This window comes from Fragaria vesca, linkage group LG6 (genome assembly GCF_000184155.1).
Source record: "Fragaria vesca subsp. vesca linkage group LG6, FraVesHawaii_1.0, whole genome shotgun sequence".
Taxonomy (NCBI): Eukaryota; Viridiplantae; Streptophyta; class Magnoliopsida; order Rosales; family Rosaceae; genus Fragaria; species Fragaria vesca.
The window spans coordinates 12544762-12561276 of NC_020496.1; the positions used below are offsets into that span (position 1 = coordinate 12544762).

Below are 16515 nucleotides of genomic sequence, written 5' to 3' on the forward strand. Positions count from 1 at the left end.
ACATAAACACATTGATATTATCAGTCAAATATCCTCTCTTGGCAACTCATATTCTCTTCATTACATGTTGATCTTATATAGGGTGAAGATATAAGATCATCATTTTTGGCTCTACTCAGAAGTATAGTCCTAAAACAAACTCTGAAGATAAAAACACTTCTCAAATGAAATACTTCACCATCTGAATTTCTTTCTGCTTGTAGCCACATTTCTCATAGAATGCTTTATTATCAACACTGCAATCAAGAATCACCTTATAACAGCCCACAGAATGAGCATAATCTGTGAGGGAATTAATAAGTTTTTTCCCTAAATGCAATCCACGAGCATTGGAGTCAACCACAACATCTTCAATGTGCCCAACTTTACCACAGTTCCTTATAAACTTCCTTTCAATGAACACACTCCCAGTTGCAACTATCTTCCCAGAACGATCATCTTCTATAACAAACACCTGATGGTCTTCAGCACGAGACTGAAGCTCCATGAACCGATCTTCAAAGTCTTTGTCAGATACAGAGTCGCAAGTGGTTAGCTGTCGCAGTAGTTCTATAAAGCCCTTGCTTTTATCTGAGAGCTCTAATTTTCTAACTTGGAATTTCTGTTCCTCATTGCTTGCCATCTTTTCCAGTCTGATCACTTGTTACCAACTGAAAAAGATCCATTTAAATCGTAACTCAAACACACGGAACAGATACTTATGTATTAAGCCACATGAGTGGCAAAATGACAGTACTACTAAGGCAATGTTCATTTGAAGGAACATTAGAAGTTGATTGAAGAAACAAAAGAGTGGTGATTCCTAAGTAAAAATATTCATTCCCCAAAACAATAGAACTACCAATCATAACGCAGTTCCCTCACTATTGTTTCATCCCATGTTCATTCAATCTCACATTACAATAACAAATCTGATGAAATTGATATAGAATACTCTAAGAACAGTATAACTCGTTTAAATGAACCTTCAAAGTAGGTTGATCAAAAATGGGTATTCCTATGAACCTTCAAATAGGTCATCTAACAATGAAATGCCCATTCCAATTACAAGGTCCATTGAAATACAAGGTTATGAGGATTTTAGGGTAGAAGCTTGAATTGGATTTTGTTAGATTATGATTTATGAAAAGTAAAATCAAACAAACCTTTCACTATTGACAAAAGAAATAAGTGTAGAAAATGAACCAAAATTACCTCAAAATCCCAACTTGAAGAATGAGAATCCAGGATTGTGATCTGGGTTTCTGGCCTTGTTTTTAAATCAGATCACCAAAGACTGATAAAGCAGAAGACTTTATATATTTAAAGGAGAAAGCACGTGACTTTTAGAGTTGGGCACGGGCCAAATACCCGATTACCGACTTGGCTAGATTAGAGAGAGCTGTCGACGCAGGACGACGAGAGACGCGAGCTTTGTTTCAATGGCGTGTTGAGAACTAGAGATTGAGATTTTGAGAGGAATAAGCAGCAGCAGCATCACCATGGCTCCGGGGACGTTGATTCTTCGTCGGCTCACGACGCACTTTGCCAATCGAATCAGGCAGAACCAGAGGCTTCTCAGCTCTCATTTGTATTCCTCTTCGGCGTTGGAAGAAGCTCCTTCCTCTTCTTCTTCTTCCTCGGCGAACTTGGATGGCGTTCACATGACCGACACTTGTATTCAGGTGCTCTTTCTGTTTCTCTCTATGTATCAGAATTGATGTATGTGGCTTTGTGGATTCTCTTTTTCTTGTAGTGAATTTGGGTTTTGAGTTGTTATGGTAATCAAGTTTAGGGTTTGTGAGAGGGTTGTTGGGCTTGCTTCATTTTTTTGTGATAAGAAGATGAATTCCAGGAATCGAGGAGATATGAGGAACCACTGTTTTTATTTTTTCAAGAGCATAGCTGCATAACCCTCAATTCAATGTATGCATAGTTATATACTTGTTTTAGATTTCAAATTGATTTAGTTACGCTAGATTCTACATAGACCATCCACTATTTGGTGTCCTTGGTGAGAGATTTGAGATTGTGCATCCCAGTTCTATTGGTGTTGTTTCTTGCTTTGTTGCTCTTAATGAAATCATCTGCTTGCCGAAGAGAAACTTCCGTAGAAACCGGACCATTGAAATGGTTCAAAGTAATTATTTACTGCAGAGAATCATTAGTGAGGTAGCATTAATCATTAGTTTTCTGGGACTTTCTAGTGGATGAATGAAGAGATTCACTGATTTCTTTTGTAAGGCACTAATGAAGCTTTATTCTAGAAGTTGACGGGATTACCATTTCTGATCTTTTTGTCATGAAATGTTTTATGGCAAGCCTTGTCATCAGCGAATTTTAATGGAGACTTAAGATTGTGACCTTTTGGGTTTCTGATGCTTATGAGTTTGCAACATGATTTGCTTTTGCTGACTTTGGCTTCCCAATGAATGTGTTATAGAAAATGAAACAACTGAAAGCGAGTGAAGCACAGGAAAAGATGCTCCGCTTGAGTGTAGAAACAGGTGGATGTTCTGGGTTCCAGTATGTTTTTGATCTTGTGGATGACAAAACCAATCCAGATGACAGGTTTATATTTTCCCCTTCTCAATCCCTATACATGTAATTCTTTACTGAATTAGAAAATATGCTTCTGCTTATCAGGCTTGCTTGTTTAATTGAACATTCACACACCAGCATTACATTTTTGACACCTTTTTTTCTTATCCCCCTGTTGGTAGAGTGTTCGAGAAAGAAGGTGTAAAATTGGTGGTCGACAATATTTCGTATGATTTTTTGAAAGGGGCAACCGTTGATTATGTTGAGGAGCTGATCCGTTCTGCTTTTCAAGTGAGTCATTTATTTTGTGTCCTTGCATGTTTACTGAATGTATTTGTTCTTGTATGGCGCTCTTATACCTGTGTAGCCAACATGGAATCTCTTGATTAGGGTAAAAATATAAGTAAAATAAACTCTCCAGGATCGAATTGTTCAGAATTATTGATGTTACCTAATGACTTATCTTACTGAGTGTGAGAGAAGTAAGATACAAGACAACTAGCATAGTGGTATTGTATTTAGGATGTATACAATTGGACATATCATGTACTCTTTGGCTGTGCTGGTGTTGGGGATGTCCAAGATACAGTTCCTCCTGAAAGATCATATGACCTGTGGGTTTATATTGCCATAGAGGCATAGATATCATTAGAGTATTGCCCTTGTTTGGCACATGTTCCTTGTGCTCTAATAGGCTGCAGTGCTCATATGCTTGTGCACAAATAGGTTATGCTAGTGCCTTGTACTGTGTGATTGCCTGGATGTTCTGTTTGTGTCCGTCACTGCTCTGGTTCTAAAAAGAAAACGTTTATGGCCTGGAACCTGCTGACCACCTACATTGGTAGGAGAAATATATTATTTGAACCTCCAAGTAAACATGTCGCTGTTTGTACTAGTTCAGACCTGCATTAAGATAGATTTACGAGGAAAGTCTCAATGCCAAGGTGTATTCTCCCCTGATGTTTATGTTTAGAATGTTAGGTTTGTCTAGATTTTTAGCCAAGACCAATTTAGGATATCGAACCAATCACTAATATTAGATTTTCTGCAAAACTTTAGGCACATCATCTATCTTATTAGGATAGTGCAGTCTTTTGCAGAAAAAAAAATTTACTAAAGCTGCAGCTCAAAACTGTGTACTCATCAAGGGTTGTAGATCCACAACTTCGAGTTTTTTATTACATGTATTTGCATTGCTATGTAGTTACTGGTCGGTGTGTCATCTGCTCAAGAGGATATGCATGTATGATTTACCATTTGCTTTCATGTTTCTTTGTCTAGTTAAGCATATGATTTTCATAGAATCAACAAGCCAAATGATTTTAACGCAAATGAGTACTGTCACTAGTACAAGGTTCATGTAGAACTGACATAATTCTGGTTTTACGTTTAGGTGACAGAAAATCCAAGTGCAGTCCAGGGTTGCAGTTGCAAAAGTTCTTTCATGGTGAAATTATAGACTTGTACTATTATGCTGAGAGGGCTGAATCAGATTCAGCTGAAATCCATTTTTGAATAATGATTATTTGACTACAGTGAATACAGTTTTTGACATATCAAGTGCTTGTATCACGTCATTAAAATTTCTTACCACTACAATGGTAGCGCCAAACGTTGATCAGTACCTTTCAACCTCCAATGTCCGAACCAACCTATGGATCAACTGCAATCTTCCTCTGTTTTGTTCTTTGTTTTCCATATTGTTGATACTAGTGATTGTAACAACCGACTATCATTTGCAAGTTGGATTCCAGATATCATGAATATAGAGATCATGAATATAGAGATCAATTCCTATGCTGCTTCTTGCTTGTAATTGAATTGAAACAGGTGTAGAACGGCTGTATGTTTGATCTTACTTGATGAATAGTTGTTTGGTTATGAAAGAACATAAAACTGAATTGGATAGCAGCAAGAAAAAATATTCGTGTTAGGGTGCAGAAAAGATTTGGGAAGATGGAACACATTGTTTCATGTTAAGATTGAAAGCTGCTTCCAGCTGACACATGGGAACCAAAACTTATTCCTGCTATGAGGCTCGGGAAATCAAGAAATATATCATGCTGAACAAAGGGGTTGAATACTTGAATTTGGTGGGTTATGCATTGCTTCAGTATGCAACAAAGGAAAACAAACTGAAAATAATCCCTGTTCAGTATGCATTGCTTCAGACCCAAGAAATGAAGACATTCAAGACAGCAAATTGTAAATGCTCAGACATATCCAACCGGCATTGCAAGTTGTTGGAAAAAAAAAAAAAAAAAAAAAAGAAGACTAGTACACAACAAACTAAAAACCATGACAAGCAGATATTGAAGAACAAACAGAATCCCTTCAAAATTAAGCATTCAATTGAACAAAAATCACAGTACACCTTGTAGTTTAGGCTATGAATTTAAACTAAAGTAAACAAAAGGATGATAGTTTTGCTACTGCTCTTCGTCCACATAATAGCTCCTGCTGAAACGTAAGAACTTAGTAGATTCGAATTGCTTTGCCCATGGTGCTCTTCAGGTTCAACGACCTCACCTATTTGACATTCAGTGAAAAGAACCAAATTAGTGACACATAACAAAATGAAAAATAAACACCCAAATGCTTCAAGCAGGATGTAGCCCTGAACTTACATTCTGCCAATTCTTCTTCAATAGAGAAACCAAGAAATTGACACTGAGTTGCACATTCTGGAATATCTGCTTCTCCTCCATGGCAAGATTCCCGACAGCAACACCCATACAAAGAACCTTCTTGAGTTGGAACTTCACCATGGCCTTGGTTTCATTAAGCTTTGCCTCCAGAGATTCCTGGTGACTCACAAGAGTTGGGAACTTACCTGCAATGTGGCAACCAAACAAGACTTAGCCAATCTACTCGTAATATCTATTTATTTATTAACATGATAATTGCAACAATGAATGCTCCACAAACAAGCTAAATACAGTCTCAAATATATTGACTACCCTAATATCAACAATGCAAGTTCAGCAGCTATACTACTCTAGACAGTATCAATTATATGGAGTCAAATGCATCTCTAATATCACCATCACATTGCAAAAAACCTCTAAGCCAACAAACAGAACAAACAAGGGAACCTAAAAGCTGCAACAACAAGGTAAAGCCTACTTGCCTGCCTTGTTGAGTCCAGGGCCCAAAAGACGAGGAATTTGCTTGATGACAGCCTCAGAAGCCAAAAAAGCATGATACTTCTTTGCAAGCTTCTTGACAAGCTTCTTGTTCTTGTTAAGCTTCTTCAGGGATTCCACATCCATGTAGGCCAATCCCATCTTCTCAGCCTGTAGAACAATAAAAGCATTTATATAATCAGGAACTTTCACTTGATAACAGAAACACCCACACAACACACATACATATCAAATCAGTAAACGTTTTCTATATACCTCTTCGACATGCTGGGCATCTCCAAGCATACAAACCCTCATCTTGGGGCGAGGAATGTGGGGAAGCCTGACGGAACCGCTGAAACGCTTGTCCTTTTGTGGGTCATAGTTCTTCAGACCAATCTGCAACTCCACAGTCTCAGTGAACTTCCTCTTCTTGGTCTCCGCATTAGTCTTGATCTGGGAGATGGCCTCCCTCAATGCCTCACTTTGAAGCTTACTGTAGCCAAAACAAACAACAGTATCAATAATAAGAAAAACCCTATCAATCAATACAAACACTTATACAGATTCCAAAACCCCAATCAACTCAAAAACCCAGATTACCAGTATTAGGGTTCATCTTGTGAAACACAACAACGTTCATAATCACAGATTCCAAAACCCTAATCAATTCCTAGCTAGACGAAACGAATATGTAGTAAAAGAAGAGCAGAAAAGATAGATCTTTTGATTACCTCATGACGAAATCGGAACAGGGATGAAGGAATGAGAGGGATGGAGGAGACGGCTCTGAGTGAAAGGCGAAAGAGTGAGGAGCGTAGCGCTTTTATATAGAAACCCTAGCTACGTTTTCCGCACCTGCCCCTCGCACGTGCCGCTATTTTTGTTTATTTAACTTGGAGCCCTCGATTTATGGCTTTTCTACTCCATTTGGCCCATTGGGCAGACGTACGCGCTTATAGAAAATTGTCGCGTGGATGTCAGTGTTTAACGTTAATTTGCCGTTATAGGAAACCCAAACTTCCCATTTCTCAAACTCTCAAACTGTATTCAGAGAATCAAATTTTTCTGAGTGTTGTGTTTTTGCCTACGGCCTCTCAAACCAGCTCCGCAAAACTTGGCGTTCTTTAGGGTTTCCTCAAAAGTTTTTTCTCTCCGTCCGACCGTTGACTTCATCGTCGGACGGGATTTCATTGATAATCGGTTGGTGATTAGGCTCTCTGGGTTTGTGGTGAACTAGTGATGAAAGGAGAGGTTTTTTGGGCAGGAATCTCGTATGATTTAAAGAAGGATTGTCTTAACCAAAGAATTATATGTCTTGAATCACCACAACATCTTCAAATTGAGCCTATAAAAGGAGAAGTTGAGGACCTGAACAACCATCGAGCAACCCAAAAAACACTTAAAAACAACCTCATATCATTTCAAACCTTCAAATCGCCGAGGCACCATACCTTCAAGGCTTCAAACTCCAAGCTCAGTTAACATCTTCCCAAATAGCTGTATTTAACCCCTATATTTAATTTACGAAAACAGTTTACCCAATAAACTTCCAAATTCTGTCACCGCAGTGTGTTTCTAGCTCCTACACCACGCTCACGTTGTCGAGCTCGTTTTGTCAAGCTCGTTTTCTTCTCATTAATCACACTTTTGGTTTATTTTGGCCGAGTCACCACTTAAGTCAAAAAAGACCCTCACAACTACTCAATTCAATGTTGTTGTGAATCGATTAGAATGAGATCTTGAAAACACCCAACACAATACAATAAGAGAATTACACATAGAAATAAGAAAACATCTATAATGTGGTTTGAGAAATTTGGTTATGTTCGATCACTAGGAACTTAAGAATCTTCCTTGGGAATATTGGGTCTACTGATGTAGTCAATTAAAATCTTTGAATCTCCCTCGACTATAAGCTTCTAATGGTTATGTAGCAGAGTAGCCAGAAGATTGTAAAATTTGCATAAGGTTGAGTGTCAGTTCACATCCAAAAACAATTGGCAATGGATGAAGTGACACAAACTGTTATAAACTCATAAATAAAGTCTCATATTCCTGATGTGGGACTTATATCTCAACACACCCTCGCACGTGTGGCGAACTTTTAAGCCTAACACGTGGTCAACTTTTGGGTGACGTGGAGTTCGTGTGGCCATTGATACCATGATAAAGTAGTATGAGGTTTACATTCAAAATCAATTGGTTATGGATGGAGTGTTCCAAACCTTGATAAACCCATAACAACGTCTCATATTCTCGATGTGGAATTTATATCTCAACACAATAGACGAATCATCAAAACTTAGAGATATATATATATATATATTGAATTAATGATTGGTCTTTTTCCAGAGCAAGCAGTATAAAATGTAAAGATCAAGGAAGAATATATTGTCCTTTAACTAATGATGAATCAAGGCCATGAAGAATCATTATGTTCTTGCATGTTCTTAACAAAACAAGAATGGTTTTCTCCAAAATGAATGGTCCACATTTTTGGTCATTTGTCCACTTGATGTTTGGTACTTAAGACTACATTACACCTCTTTATTTTTGAAGATTGTCCTGAACTCATGTGGGCTGCCTTAAGTTGTACCAATATTAACTCATATTTGGTGGTGTACAGGATTAAAGAGTAGTTTGTTTGGTTTATTATTAAAAGGATGATGTTATCTAAAGAAAACCCATTTGAGTATCCACAATAACACCATCTAAGGTGACCAGAATGAAAACAAATTGTTATGTAAACTCATTTATTTTTGTACGTAGTGAGTAGTGACACCAAACATGAGACTAACCAAACTGGACTCCTTATTTAACACAGTCATACTTAGTCCCAACAAACAAACGTGCATAGTAATCGATTCCCGTTGAGATATGTTTGTCTTGATCTTTGAATATTCATTTGATTAAGATCAGCTTACTCCGGGTTAATTAGAATCTACATGCTGGAAACTGCGTCTTAATTTCAATAGCTTGCAAACATCGTCTAGGATAAATTTTCACCTTCTTTCATCATTTCTCTACATGTTCCTATCACTAGTTAGTTTCATTGTCATTTTTTCATACCTTATAAAATAGTGGTGCTCCCTAATGGAAACAAAACTTTCCTGATCAGGTCACGGTCATGATATAGAATGATTCCCCCTCATTTCTTCGAAACTCACGTACAACCCTCTTCTATTTGAAGTAATTAATTATAAATCCACCTAGCTAGCTAAGTTATATACATGCACCCTTCATTTCTGTTGAATTCATTGGTGATTGGTCTCATTTTCGGAATCATGGCCCCAAGAAATTATTCTATCTCCATGGCTCAATACTGTTGTTGCGTTCTCAAACCGATTCCTGGAGGGTTTTCGTGGCGAAAACTTCCCAGATGGTTAAAATGTCTGGTCTTGTGCAAGTGCATAATCGGCCACATCACGTTCTGGTTTGGAGCGTTCCTATTGATTTTCTGGCTGGTCTTCCTTCCTCACGAGCCTAGATTTACTGTTACGGATGCCCCTCTAACCCAATTCATTTTCAGCAGCAGTGACAGCAGCACCGGTACTAATCTTCACTACCACCTCGCCCTCAACATCACCATCAGAAACCCCAATAGAAGGGTCGGCATTTACTACCGCAGCATGACAGTGTCTGCTAGCTACAGAAAGAAGAAGTTTGGCCTGGTAAATTTGACGGATCCGGTACCATTTTACCAAGGCCACAAGAACACAACTCTCTTGCATCATCTTGTGCTTAAAGGGCAGCAGCAGTTGGTGAAATTTGGGAAGCGTGACATCTCCCAGTTTGACAAGGAGACTGTTGCTGGGGTTTATAGTATTAATGTGCAGGTAACTTTTCGGGTCAACGTCAGGTATGGAAAGAACAAGGTGAAGTTTTTGAAACCGGAAACCTACGATGACCAACATATCAACTGCAAGCTGAAACTTCCTTTCAGTGTTACTAATGAGACATCTGGTAATGGTTTCAAGGCTACAAAGTGCGATGGTGTTGGTATATTCAAGGACTTACCATACTGATCGAGCAAATTATCCCAAAAAAAAAAAAAAATTGTTTTACTACAGTTTGCACGGTATATAAGCTCCATTTCTGAATTACTTGAATATTGTAAAAGTTCACCAAACATAGAAGACAGTTCTCTGTTTTGGCATTACTAGTAAAATGGGCTATAGCCACCCCATTCTGGACACTCTCATGTAACGGTGTCTCTTTGCGTGCGATAACCATATTGTGATTCTTCAGTTATGGTGAGTTGCTTGCTTTATAGCTTAATTTGCATGATGGACTTGTTTCTTTCTCTGTCTTTACGTCTTCATAGCGGACATGAACTTGTAAATCATCTCCAACATTAGATGGATCCCTTCCATACCTAAGTAAGAAAGCAAACATGAAACCAGCACAACACTCAAATTTGAAGCTATGCATATGCTGATTTGCTACCCTGCTTAACTTGATTTCAGCTGACTGAAACATTTGGGATGTGCTCATGTGCATATGCACAGCATCTACACTTCTGAAGTTTCAAGCAACAGGTTCTGCACGAAGCATATGCAGATAACAAGGATATACATCATGTAAACCAGGGAAAATGAAATGCAGACTTTTATAGTGAACATCCCCCAACATTGCTTTACTCCACGTCCTATGTGCCATAATTCAACTATGCCTAATTTCTTATGCCTTCAGTAACATTGATGAAGGAGATGACTTCTCTAACGCAAGAATATTACAAGGGTCAGAAACAATGGAGTCCATTGAATGGACGACCGACCTTCTGATCAGTGACATCACTGACATGCCACTTCGCCTAAGATGCCTCGCCAGTTTTCTTGATGGTCTTCATTTCCTTATCATTTGAATGCCGAGTTTGGGACCCAATTTACTGTCATGAATGCCTTAACGTCACCAACAACTCCAGTGCCACTCTCCATTACAACCTCGCCCCCAACATAACCAAACCCCCACAAAAGGATCGGATGTGTTACCCATTTCTACTAGCCACAGAAATAAGGAACTTGGTTTTAGTGACATTACCATTGCCAGTGCTCCAATGGCAGCATCAATGAAATTTGGATGCTGCCGCCTGGGGGGTCATAGACTTGTAGTATTAGAATGCCTCTCAATTTTCGGGTTAAGGTAGATCTGATATTGAAGCTCCGTTTTTATAGCAATTGAATGAATTGATAGAGGTAGATTAGATTTCTAGTTAATACGTTGATTCAACATAAGTAGACTTTCTCCGAATATAAATTTTCTCAACCAACCTTTAACAATAACCTCAATTTATCAAAGGTAAGGAAACCCAAACCACTCATGAGAGTACATGAACCATTGTCAGAGTCAACCTGACCATACACAAACAATTCAACTTAAAATGTGAACATGATTGATATGTAAGTTAGATCCGCCCCAAATCTTTTATTACAAAAATGAGTTTCTACCTAATGCAACTTTTGGAAAGCGAAAAAAATAAATGGCGAAACAGAAGAGTTGAAAATTCTACTCATCAACTGGCCTTTGCCCCAAAACTGGGATGTCTTCATACCGTTTCTGTGTAAGAAAAAAGCATTGATGTCAGATGTAATATGGAAAATCAGATTTTCTTACAAGTAATTCATATTGATAATGCTGTAAACCCCTTAGTACCAACTAGTACAGAAAAATCTTGACTGCAAAGAAGGTATATACATCACATGTGACGTGTCAATGGATGCAGAAAGCAAATACAACACATCATTTTGCCCCAGACTCGTACAATATTTCTCTAGAAAAGGCCATTTCACTAGCAAATATCTAATTCTGAACATGCATCTGTCAGTCTAATGAACATAGGCATACTTCTGGCCATGTAGCAACAATTCTCTATAGAAGCAAAAGAATAGGTAGAAGCTACACATAGGAACTAAAATTATAATTTTTCACAAAATATGTAAACCAATAATACACAGAGATACACATGTAAAATGTTCAAGCCCCCATATTTTGATAATCAGCAACACAAGAGATGGATCACAAACTCATATACATAGAATCAGTGAGTGCATGCAAAGCACCAAAAAAGAAATACAACGGACAAACGTTAAACAGGTGACATACCCCAACATTGTTGTACTCCCATAGCCTATGAACTCCATAATCCACAGCCTGAAACGAGGAAAATAAGTAAATAAAAAACTCAAATATTTGTTCATGTTCTTTCAGAAAAAAAAAAAAAACTACAGAAATCAAATACTTAACATTGAGAAAAATGCACATAAAACAATTTCAGCAAAGAAGAAACAAGCTTGCACGGAACAATGTTTACGCCCCAAACATAAATGATTATGTATGAACTATTTCGTGACCATTTTCAAAACAAAAACAGGTCTTTTATTCTATCCCTACAAAACGTAAACACCTTAGTGATGAGGCTAAGAGCATCTCCATTTGGCCAAGTCATAAAAAAGGAAAGCCCTTGTCACAAATTGGGACAAATTCATGACCGCAAAGCACCACATCAATATCCATGGTCCAGACTGCTACATAAAGTCACATTAACAAAAATGTTCCAACTACCATACAACAAAGACAACTGAATTTGGGATATAAGAGTATTTCAAAAACCAATTTTTAAGCATCATGATAAAAACAAAATTAATCAAAAGCCCATCTTTCCTCTGCGTGTCTGCCTTGCTACCCCCTCAAAACCAAAACTCCCAACATGAATCACTGCATTTGGAACATAGGTATTGTCTAAATGATGTCCACAACGAAATAAAGACTTTTGTACTCTATTCTAGTCATCTATAAATCCAGATCATCATTGATTCTTCTAGTACCTATAGAACGCACCTCAGCAAACAAAACTATTACGTGTTGTCCTCATTGTTTATTTTAGCTGACTTTGGAATATGACACCTTCTCTATCTCTCTGTCTCACATCAGTTTCCATCTCCTACCAGCATTTCCATTTCTTCTGAATAATTGGTGACGACAGTTTGAGGACATCAAACCTTCTCAACCAAAAGTCAGCAGGGGAAGGCCTCAATCCACCAAATTGATACCCAAAGCACAAGTGTTCAGAAAAACACAAGTAAAGAATACTTGTCTCTTTCATGTACATGCCAACAGGTTCCAGTACCTGCTAGCTCAAGATGATCCATGATTAAACTTGTCATCTTAGCATGTACATTATGCACAGAAACTATAGACTTTTTTCTTTTTCCATTCGCCTTTGCTTTGGATTCTATAGCAACACAGCATTTTGTTGTCAATCAATCTCATCCAGTAGACCATGTGTAATTGTATGGTGTTTCCTGGTCAGCCAGAAACAGTGTTTCCTAATCTAAATACAATGTACATTCATCGTCACAGAACAAGATCTACTTCGAATTCAATGCTGAGTCCCCCATTTACAACCTCAATCTCCACACAAAAGCATTGCATAACTACCACCAACAAAATTTCAGATTTCTGAATTTTTATCATCCAAAGACCAAATGACAAAGGCCCGTCTAAACCCCAAACAGAAAAGGAATAAAGGTTCTGATTAAACCTAGGAAATTCAAGCACAAGCCTTGAATGGCAAAATCGAGCATTCTTCACTATGTAAACTTTCTACCAATCCAACGCACAACTTCATAACTACAGAAATGCCTAAAAAATTCAAACACAAAAACTGATCATAGTAAATTGTTGCGATAATATACTGAAAGAGAAAGAATTTCGCATCAAGCAATAATGATATCTGAATTCCATAAAACCGAAATCTAATATCTGAGCTCAACGCCATACTGTGTTAACCTAATCCCAAATCAAGCAACTTCAATTTCGTCAGATAAATTAGCAATCAAATAAACAATAACCAAGAGAAACATAAACCATAGAATCAGTTCGTGAAGATCTGAGGGCTTACCCGCTCGCCGAGAAAGGCGCCGGCGATGACGAAGGTGACATAGACGGAGTTGCGGCGCATGATGACCCTGTAAAGACCTTCGAAGAGGCCACCACCGCTTCTGCGAGCCGTCGCTGATTCCATGGCGATTGGTGCGAGTCTTGCTTCGGATCTGTGCGCTAGGATTTGCTCAGAGCTCTGGCGTCTCCGAAATGGAATAGAGAAGAAGACGACTCTGATGTCTAATATGCCCTTCTGGTGAAGTTCTTTTGGGCCAGATATATATTTGGGCTTTGAATTGGAGTAATTGGACCATTGGAGGAATTGTTTTTTTTTTTTTTAATAGAAAGCAATTATTCTGATTAAAAAAAAGGTATTTATTCAATATAGAAAAAACTAATCAAAAGTATATAGTGATTTCATTAACCCGTCACCGACAGGAAGAGCACAACGCTCCATTCAAACTTACTCAAGAATATAACTCTTGAAATAAAACGGGAGACGACCTTTCTGGTACCATCTTTCATCAATAAGTAAGGAATAATTATGCAAGAGCAAGAACGTATTTGGCAAAACAAGTCATTTGTTTTGATACTTAACATGTTGCGCAAAGATTTTCAATAACTGATTAGACACAAATTTGATTTATCCTTTTTTATTTTTTTTTACAATAAAAATTCAATACAAATTTAGTATGTCACTCCATTCACAGGTGTGATAGCATCTTAAACATTGTTGTGTGTTGAGTTTAACGCGGCATCACTATTTACTATAGACTTTTTGACTGTATTTTAAATCAAGTTACGTCGATTTTTTAGTTATATTTTGAATCTTGTTTAATTTGCGGAATATTTTTTTTCATTCCAAACACAAAAAGTTATTCGTGATGCTTCTATCGAGCTACCAATGGAAGTTTAAGAATTTAGATTTTTCAAAACCATCAAAACCTTTAAGAATTTAAAAATAAAATCAAGATTTTAATTCACTCGAACTCTCCACACTAGGAACTCGAGTTTGTGTTGAACTGTTGATGCAACTCGCTCTAAATTCTAAAGCCCTACCCAAAAGCTCTCTCAAACTTACGTATTTGTCAACGCGCGCACATCAACAACTCACGCCGACCTTTCCAAACACCACCGGCACTACCTAACCCCCTTCCCTTCACTCTCTCCACCCATGGAGACTCTCAAGCAGATTCAGAAGCTCGAGGGCCACACCGACCGGGTCTGGAGCCTCGCGTGGAACCCACTCTCCGGTCTCAACGGCCACCCCCTAAAACTCGCCTCATGCAGCGGCGATAAAACCGTCCGTATCTGGGAACGCAAACCCTCCAACTCCTGGGAATGCCAGGTCTTCCTTCTTCTCCGCTTCTTTTCAATTTTCTCGTTTACAATTCTGTACTGAGGTTTCTGGGTTCTAGGCAGTTCTGGATGATCCGCACAGCAGGACCGTCCGATCGTGCTCTTGGTCCCCCTCCGGTAAAATCCTAGCCACCGCCAGCTTCGACGGCACCACCGCGATTTTCCAGGACGTTGGGGACGATTACGAGTGCGTCTCCACTTTAGAGGTAGTTTGAAAGACTGTTGTCGTTATTGTGTCTTTTGCTTGATTCTAGGAGTTGGTTTTGTTTTTGATTTCGGTTTGGGTTGTTGGGGAATTAGGGTCACGAGAATGAAGTGAAGAGTGTGTCTTGGAATGCGTCCGGGTCTCTGCTTGCGACTTGCGGGAGGGACAAGACTGTGTGGATATGGGAGGTGTTGCCGGGGAATGAGTTTGAGTGCGTTGCGGTGTTGCAAGGCCATACGCAAGATGTGAAGATGGTTCAGTGGCATCCCTCTGTGGAGCTTTTGTTTTCGTGTAGCTATGACAACACTGTCAAGGTAAAGGATTTTCTTGGAGTTGGATGAGTAAAAGATTGCTTTTTCGGGTTGTGTGTATGTGAGACTGGGAGATTGGATATTTTGTGATTGAGTGCAGTGTTTTTCGTGTAGATATGGGCAGATGATGGTGAGGATGATAACTGGGTGTGTGTGCAAACGTTAGCTCAATCTAACAGGTACTACGCAATATCCTCTTTCTATGTTCAAATTTCTGTTTTGTTTGCTCAGAATCATTCCGTGATTTTATGTAATATTTATGATAGGTGTGTAGTGTTTTTCTCCTCAAGTACCTTATTCTAAAACAAGACCATGTTGATCAGTTAGATGACATAGATGGGCTCAACCGTCCATATATAAATCAAATCAAATACAATCTCATTTACGGAACCTAGGAGGGAATATGTTTTGTAGATATACACTGCCTTAGTGGTCTAGAGCAATGGTGCTTGTTAAAGTATAGCATTTTGTCTTGAATTCAGTCTAATTCAGTTCAACTGGTTTTCTTGGTAGTGGTCACTCTTCTACTGTATGGGCTCTATCATTTAATGCTACGGGAGACAAAATGGTTACCTGCAGGTAAGGATAAGTGATCTGCTATCCTAATTCCATTAATGAGAATCTGTGACAAACAGAAAGTAAGTTTCGGGCTGTACCTAATAAACTAATGATGGACTGATATGGCAGTGATGATCTTACCCTAAAGATATGGGGAACAGACAACGGGAAGATGCTATCTTCGGATGGCTTTGCACCTTGGTGAGGAGCATGCTGTGTTATGTATATTTATCTTTTTAAAATCCATTTTGTGAATTTGGTACATTTTAAATTGCTAAATATTGTTTATGAAATATATATTAAACCATGGTCATTGGTTTAAGTTGAAGTGGTTGTTGAAATGGAGAAAAAATGTGGTTTAACTTAAAAAAAAAAAAAAGATAGGACATATTCATTAGAAGCATCTTTGATATAAGACATATTCATTAGATTTAGCAGTAGCTTCAGACAGTGAAGTAAACTGGATGCAAATGATATGGAGTCTACAGAAATAAACTAATTTGAATTGCTTCCTTTCTCTCTCTCTCTCTCTCTCTCTCTCTCTCTCTATATT

The 16515-nt window shown here is 38.3% G+C and overlaps 6 protein-coding genes across 7 annotated transcripts in view; 3 read left to right on the top strand and 3 right to left on the bottom strand.

Annotated features, from left to right (window-relative positions):
* On the bottom strand, nucleotides 1–1277 carry LOC101293606 (glucosamine 6-phosphate N-acetyltransferase-like). The gene is made up of 2 exons (XM_004302940.1): nucleotides 1195–1277; nucleotides 1–650 (listed from the first exon to the last, which is right to left on the bottom strand). Exon 2 carries the CDS (start codon nucleotides 620–622, stop codon nucleotides 161–163), a length of 462 nt encoding a protein of 153 aa, XP_004302988.1. The 5' UTR covers nucleotides 623–650; nucleotides 1195–1277; the 3' UTR covers nucleotides 1–160.
* LOC101293318 (iron-sulfur assembly protein IscA-like 2, mitochondrial-like) lies at nucleotides 1057–4339 on the top strand. The gene is made up of 4 exons (XM_004302939.1): nucleotides 1057–1664; nucleotides 2423–2550; nucleotides 2703–2811; nucleotides 3914–4339. The coding sequence occupies exons 1-4, from the start codon at nucleotides 1482–1484 to the stop codon at nucleotides 3977–3979; spliced, it is 486 nt and encodes a 161-aa protein (XP_004302987.1). The 5' UTR covers nucleotides 1057–1481; the 3' UTR covers nucleotides 3980–4339.
* A 492-nt stretch (nucleotides 4340–4831) lies between these two features.
* On the bottom strand, nucleotides 4832–6441 carry LOC101293898 (60S ribosomal protein L10a-2-like). The gene is made up of 5 exons (XM_004302941.1): nucleotides 6380–6441; nucleotides 5922–6141; nucleotides 5651–5816; nucleotides 5148–5353; nucleotides 4832–5049 (listed from the first exon to the last, which is right to left on the bottom strand). Exons 1-5 carry the CDS (start codon nucleotides 6382–6384, stop codon nucleotides 4996–4998), a joined length of 651 nt encoding a protein of 216 aa, XP_004302989.1. The 5' UTR covers nucleotides 6385–6441; the 3' UTR covers nucleotides 4832–4995.
* A 2491-nt stretch (nucleotides 6442–8932) lies between these two features.
* On the top strand, nucleotides 8933–9673 carry LOC101311889. The gene has a single exon (XM_004305291.1). It carries the CDS (start codon nucleotides 8933–8935, stop codon nucleotides 9671–9673), a length of 741 nt encoding a protein of 246 aa, XP_004305339.1.
* Nucleotides 9674–10874: 1201 nt separating this feature from the next.
* LOC101294187 (cytochrome b-c1 complex subunit 9-like) lies at nucleotides 10875–13759 on the bottom strand. 2 transcript variants are annotated; one of them, XM_004302943.1, is made up of 3 exons: nucleotides 13549–13759; nucleotides 11751–11798; nucleotides 10875–11204 (listed from the first exon to the last, which is right to left on the bottom strand). In XM_004302943.1, the coding sequence occupies exons 1-3, from the start codon at nucleotides 13669–13671 to the stop codon at nucleotides 11154–11156; spliced, it is 222 nt and encodes a 73-aa protein (XP_004302991.1). In that variant the 5' UTR covers nucleotides 13672–13759; the 3' UTR covers nucleotides 10875–11153. The 2 variants fall into 2 exon arrangements, with proteins under 2 accessions (XP_004302991.1, XP_004302990.1); XM_004302942.1 differs by lacking the exon at nucleotides 10875–11204 and having other exon boundaries at nucleotides 11363–11798; nucleotides 13549–13736.
* An 849-nt stretch (nucleotides 13760–14608) lies between these two features.
* Nucleotides 14609–16515, top strand: part of LOC101294677 (probable cytosolic iron-sulfur protein assembly protein-like) — a 4295-nt gene continuing 2388 nt past the window's right edge. The window contains exons 1-6 of the mRNA XM_004302944.1: nucleotides 14609–14877; nucleotides 14948–15094; nucleotides 15189–15407; nucleotides 15519–15583; nucleotides 15918–15983; nucleotides 16092–16163. Of these exons, the coding sequence (XP_004302992.1) occupies nucleotides 14704–14877; nucleotides 14948–15094; nucleotides 15189–15407; nucleotides 15519–15583; nucleotides 15918–15983; nucleotides 16092–16163 (743 nt within the window). The 5' untranslated portion in view covers nucleotides 14609–14703. The remainder of the gene's footprint in view (nucleotides 14878–14947; nucleotides 15095–15188; nucleotides 15408–15518; nucleotides 15584–15917; nucleotides 15984–16091; nucleotides 16164–16515) is intronic.

Excerpts from the sequence above, each read along its gene's own strand:
- LOC101293606 (XM_004302940.1), bottom strand. The coding sequence starts at position 622 with ATGGCAAGCAATGAGGAACAGAAATTCCAAGTTAGAAAATTAGAGCTC.
- LOC101293318 (XM_004302939.1), top strand. The coding sequence starts at position 1,482 with ATGGCTCCGGGGACGTTGATTCTTCGTCGGCTCACGACGCACTTTGCC. Across the intron at positions 2,551-2,702 it reads AAAACCAATCCAGATGACAG|AGTGTTCGAGAAAGAAGGTG; the intron begins GTTTATATTTTC and ends CCCTGTTGGTAG. Across the intron at positions 2,812-3,913 it reads TGATCCGTTCTGCTTTTCAA|GTGACAGAAAATCCAAGTGC; the intron begins GTGAGTCATTTA and ends TTTTACGTTTAG.
- LOC101293898 (XM_004302941.1), bottom strand. Across the intron at positions 5,354-5,650 it reads CCCTGGACTCAACAAGGCAG|GTAAGTTCCCAACTCTTGTG; the intron begins GCAAGTAGGCTT and ends GCCACATTGCAG. Across the intron at positions 5,050-5,147 it reads TGAAGAAGAATTGGCAGAAT|GTGAGGTCGTTGAACCTGAA; the intron begins GTAAGTTCAGGG and ends AATGTCAAATAG.
- LOC101311889 (XM_004305291.1), top strand. The coding sequence starts at position 8,933 with ATGGCCCCAAGAAATTATTCTATCTCCATGGCTCAATACTGTTGTTGC.
- LOC101294187 (XM_004302942.1), bottom strand. The coding sequence starts at position 13,671 with ATGGAATCAGCGACGGCTCGCAGAAGCGGTGGTGGCCTCTTCGAAGGT. Across the intron at positions 11,799-13,548 it reads GCGCCTTTCTCGGCGAGCGG|GCTGTGGATTATGGAGTTCA; the intron begins GTAAGCCCTCAG and ends TCCTCGTTTCAG.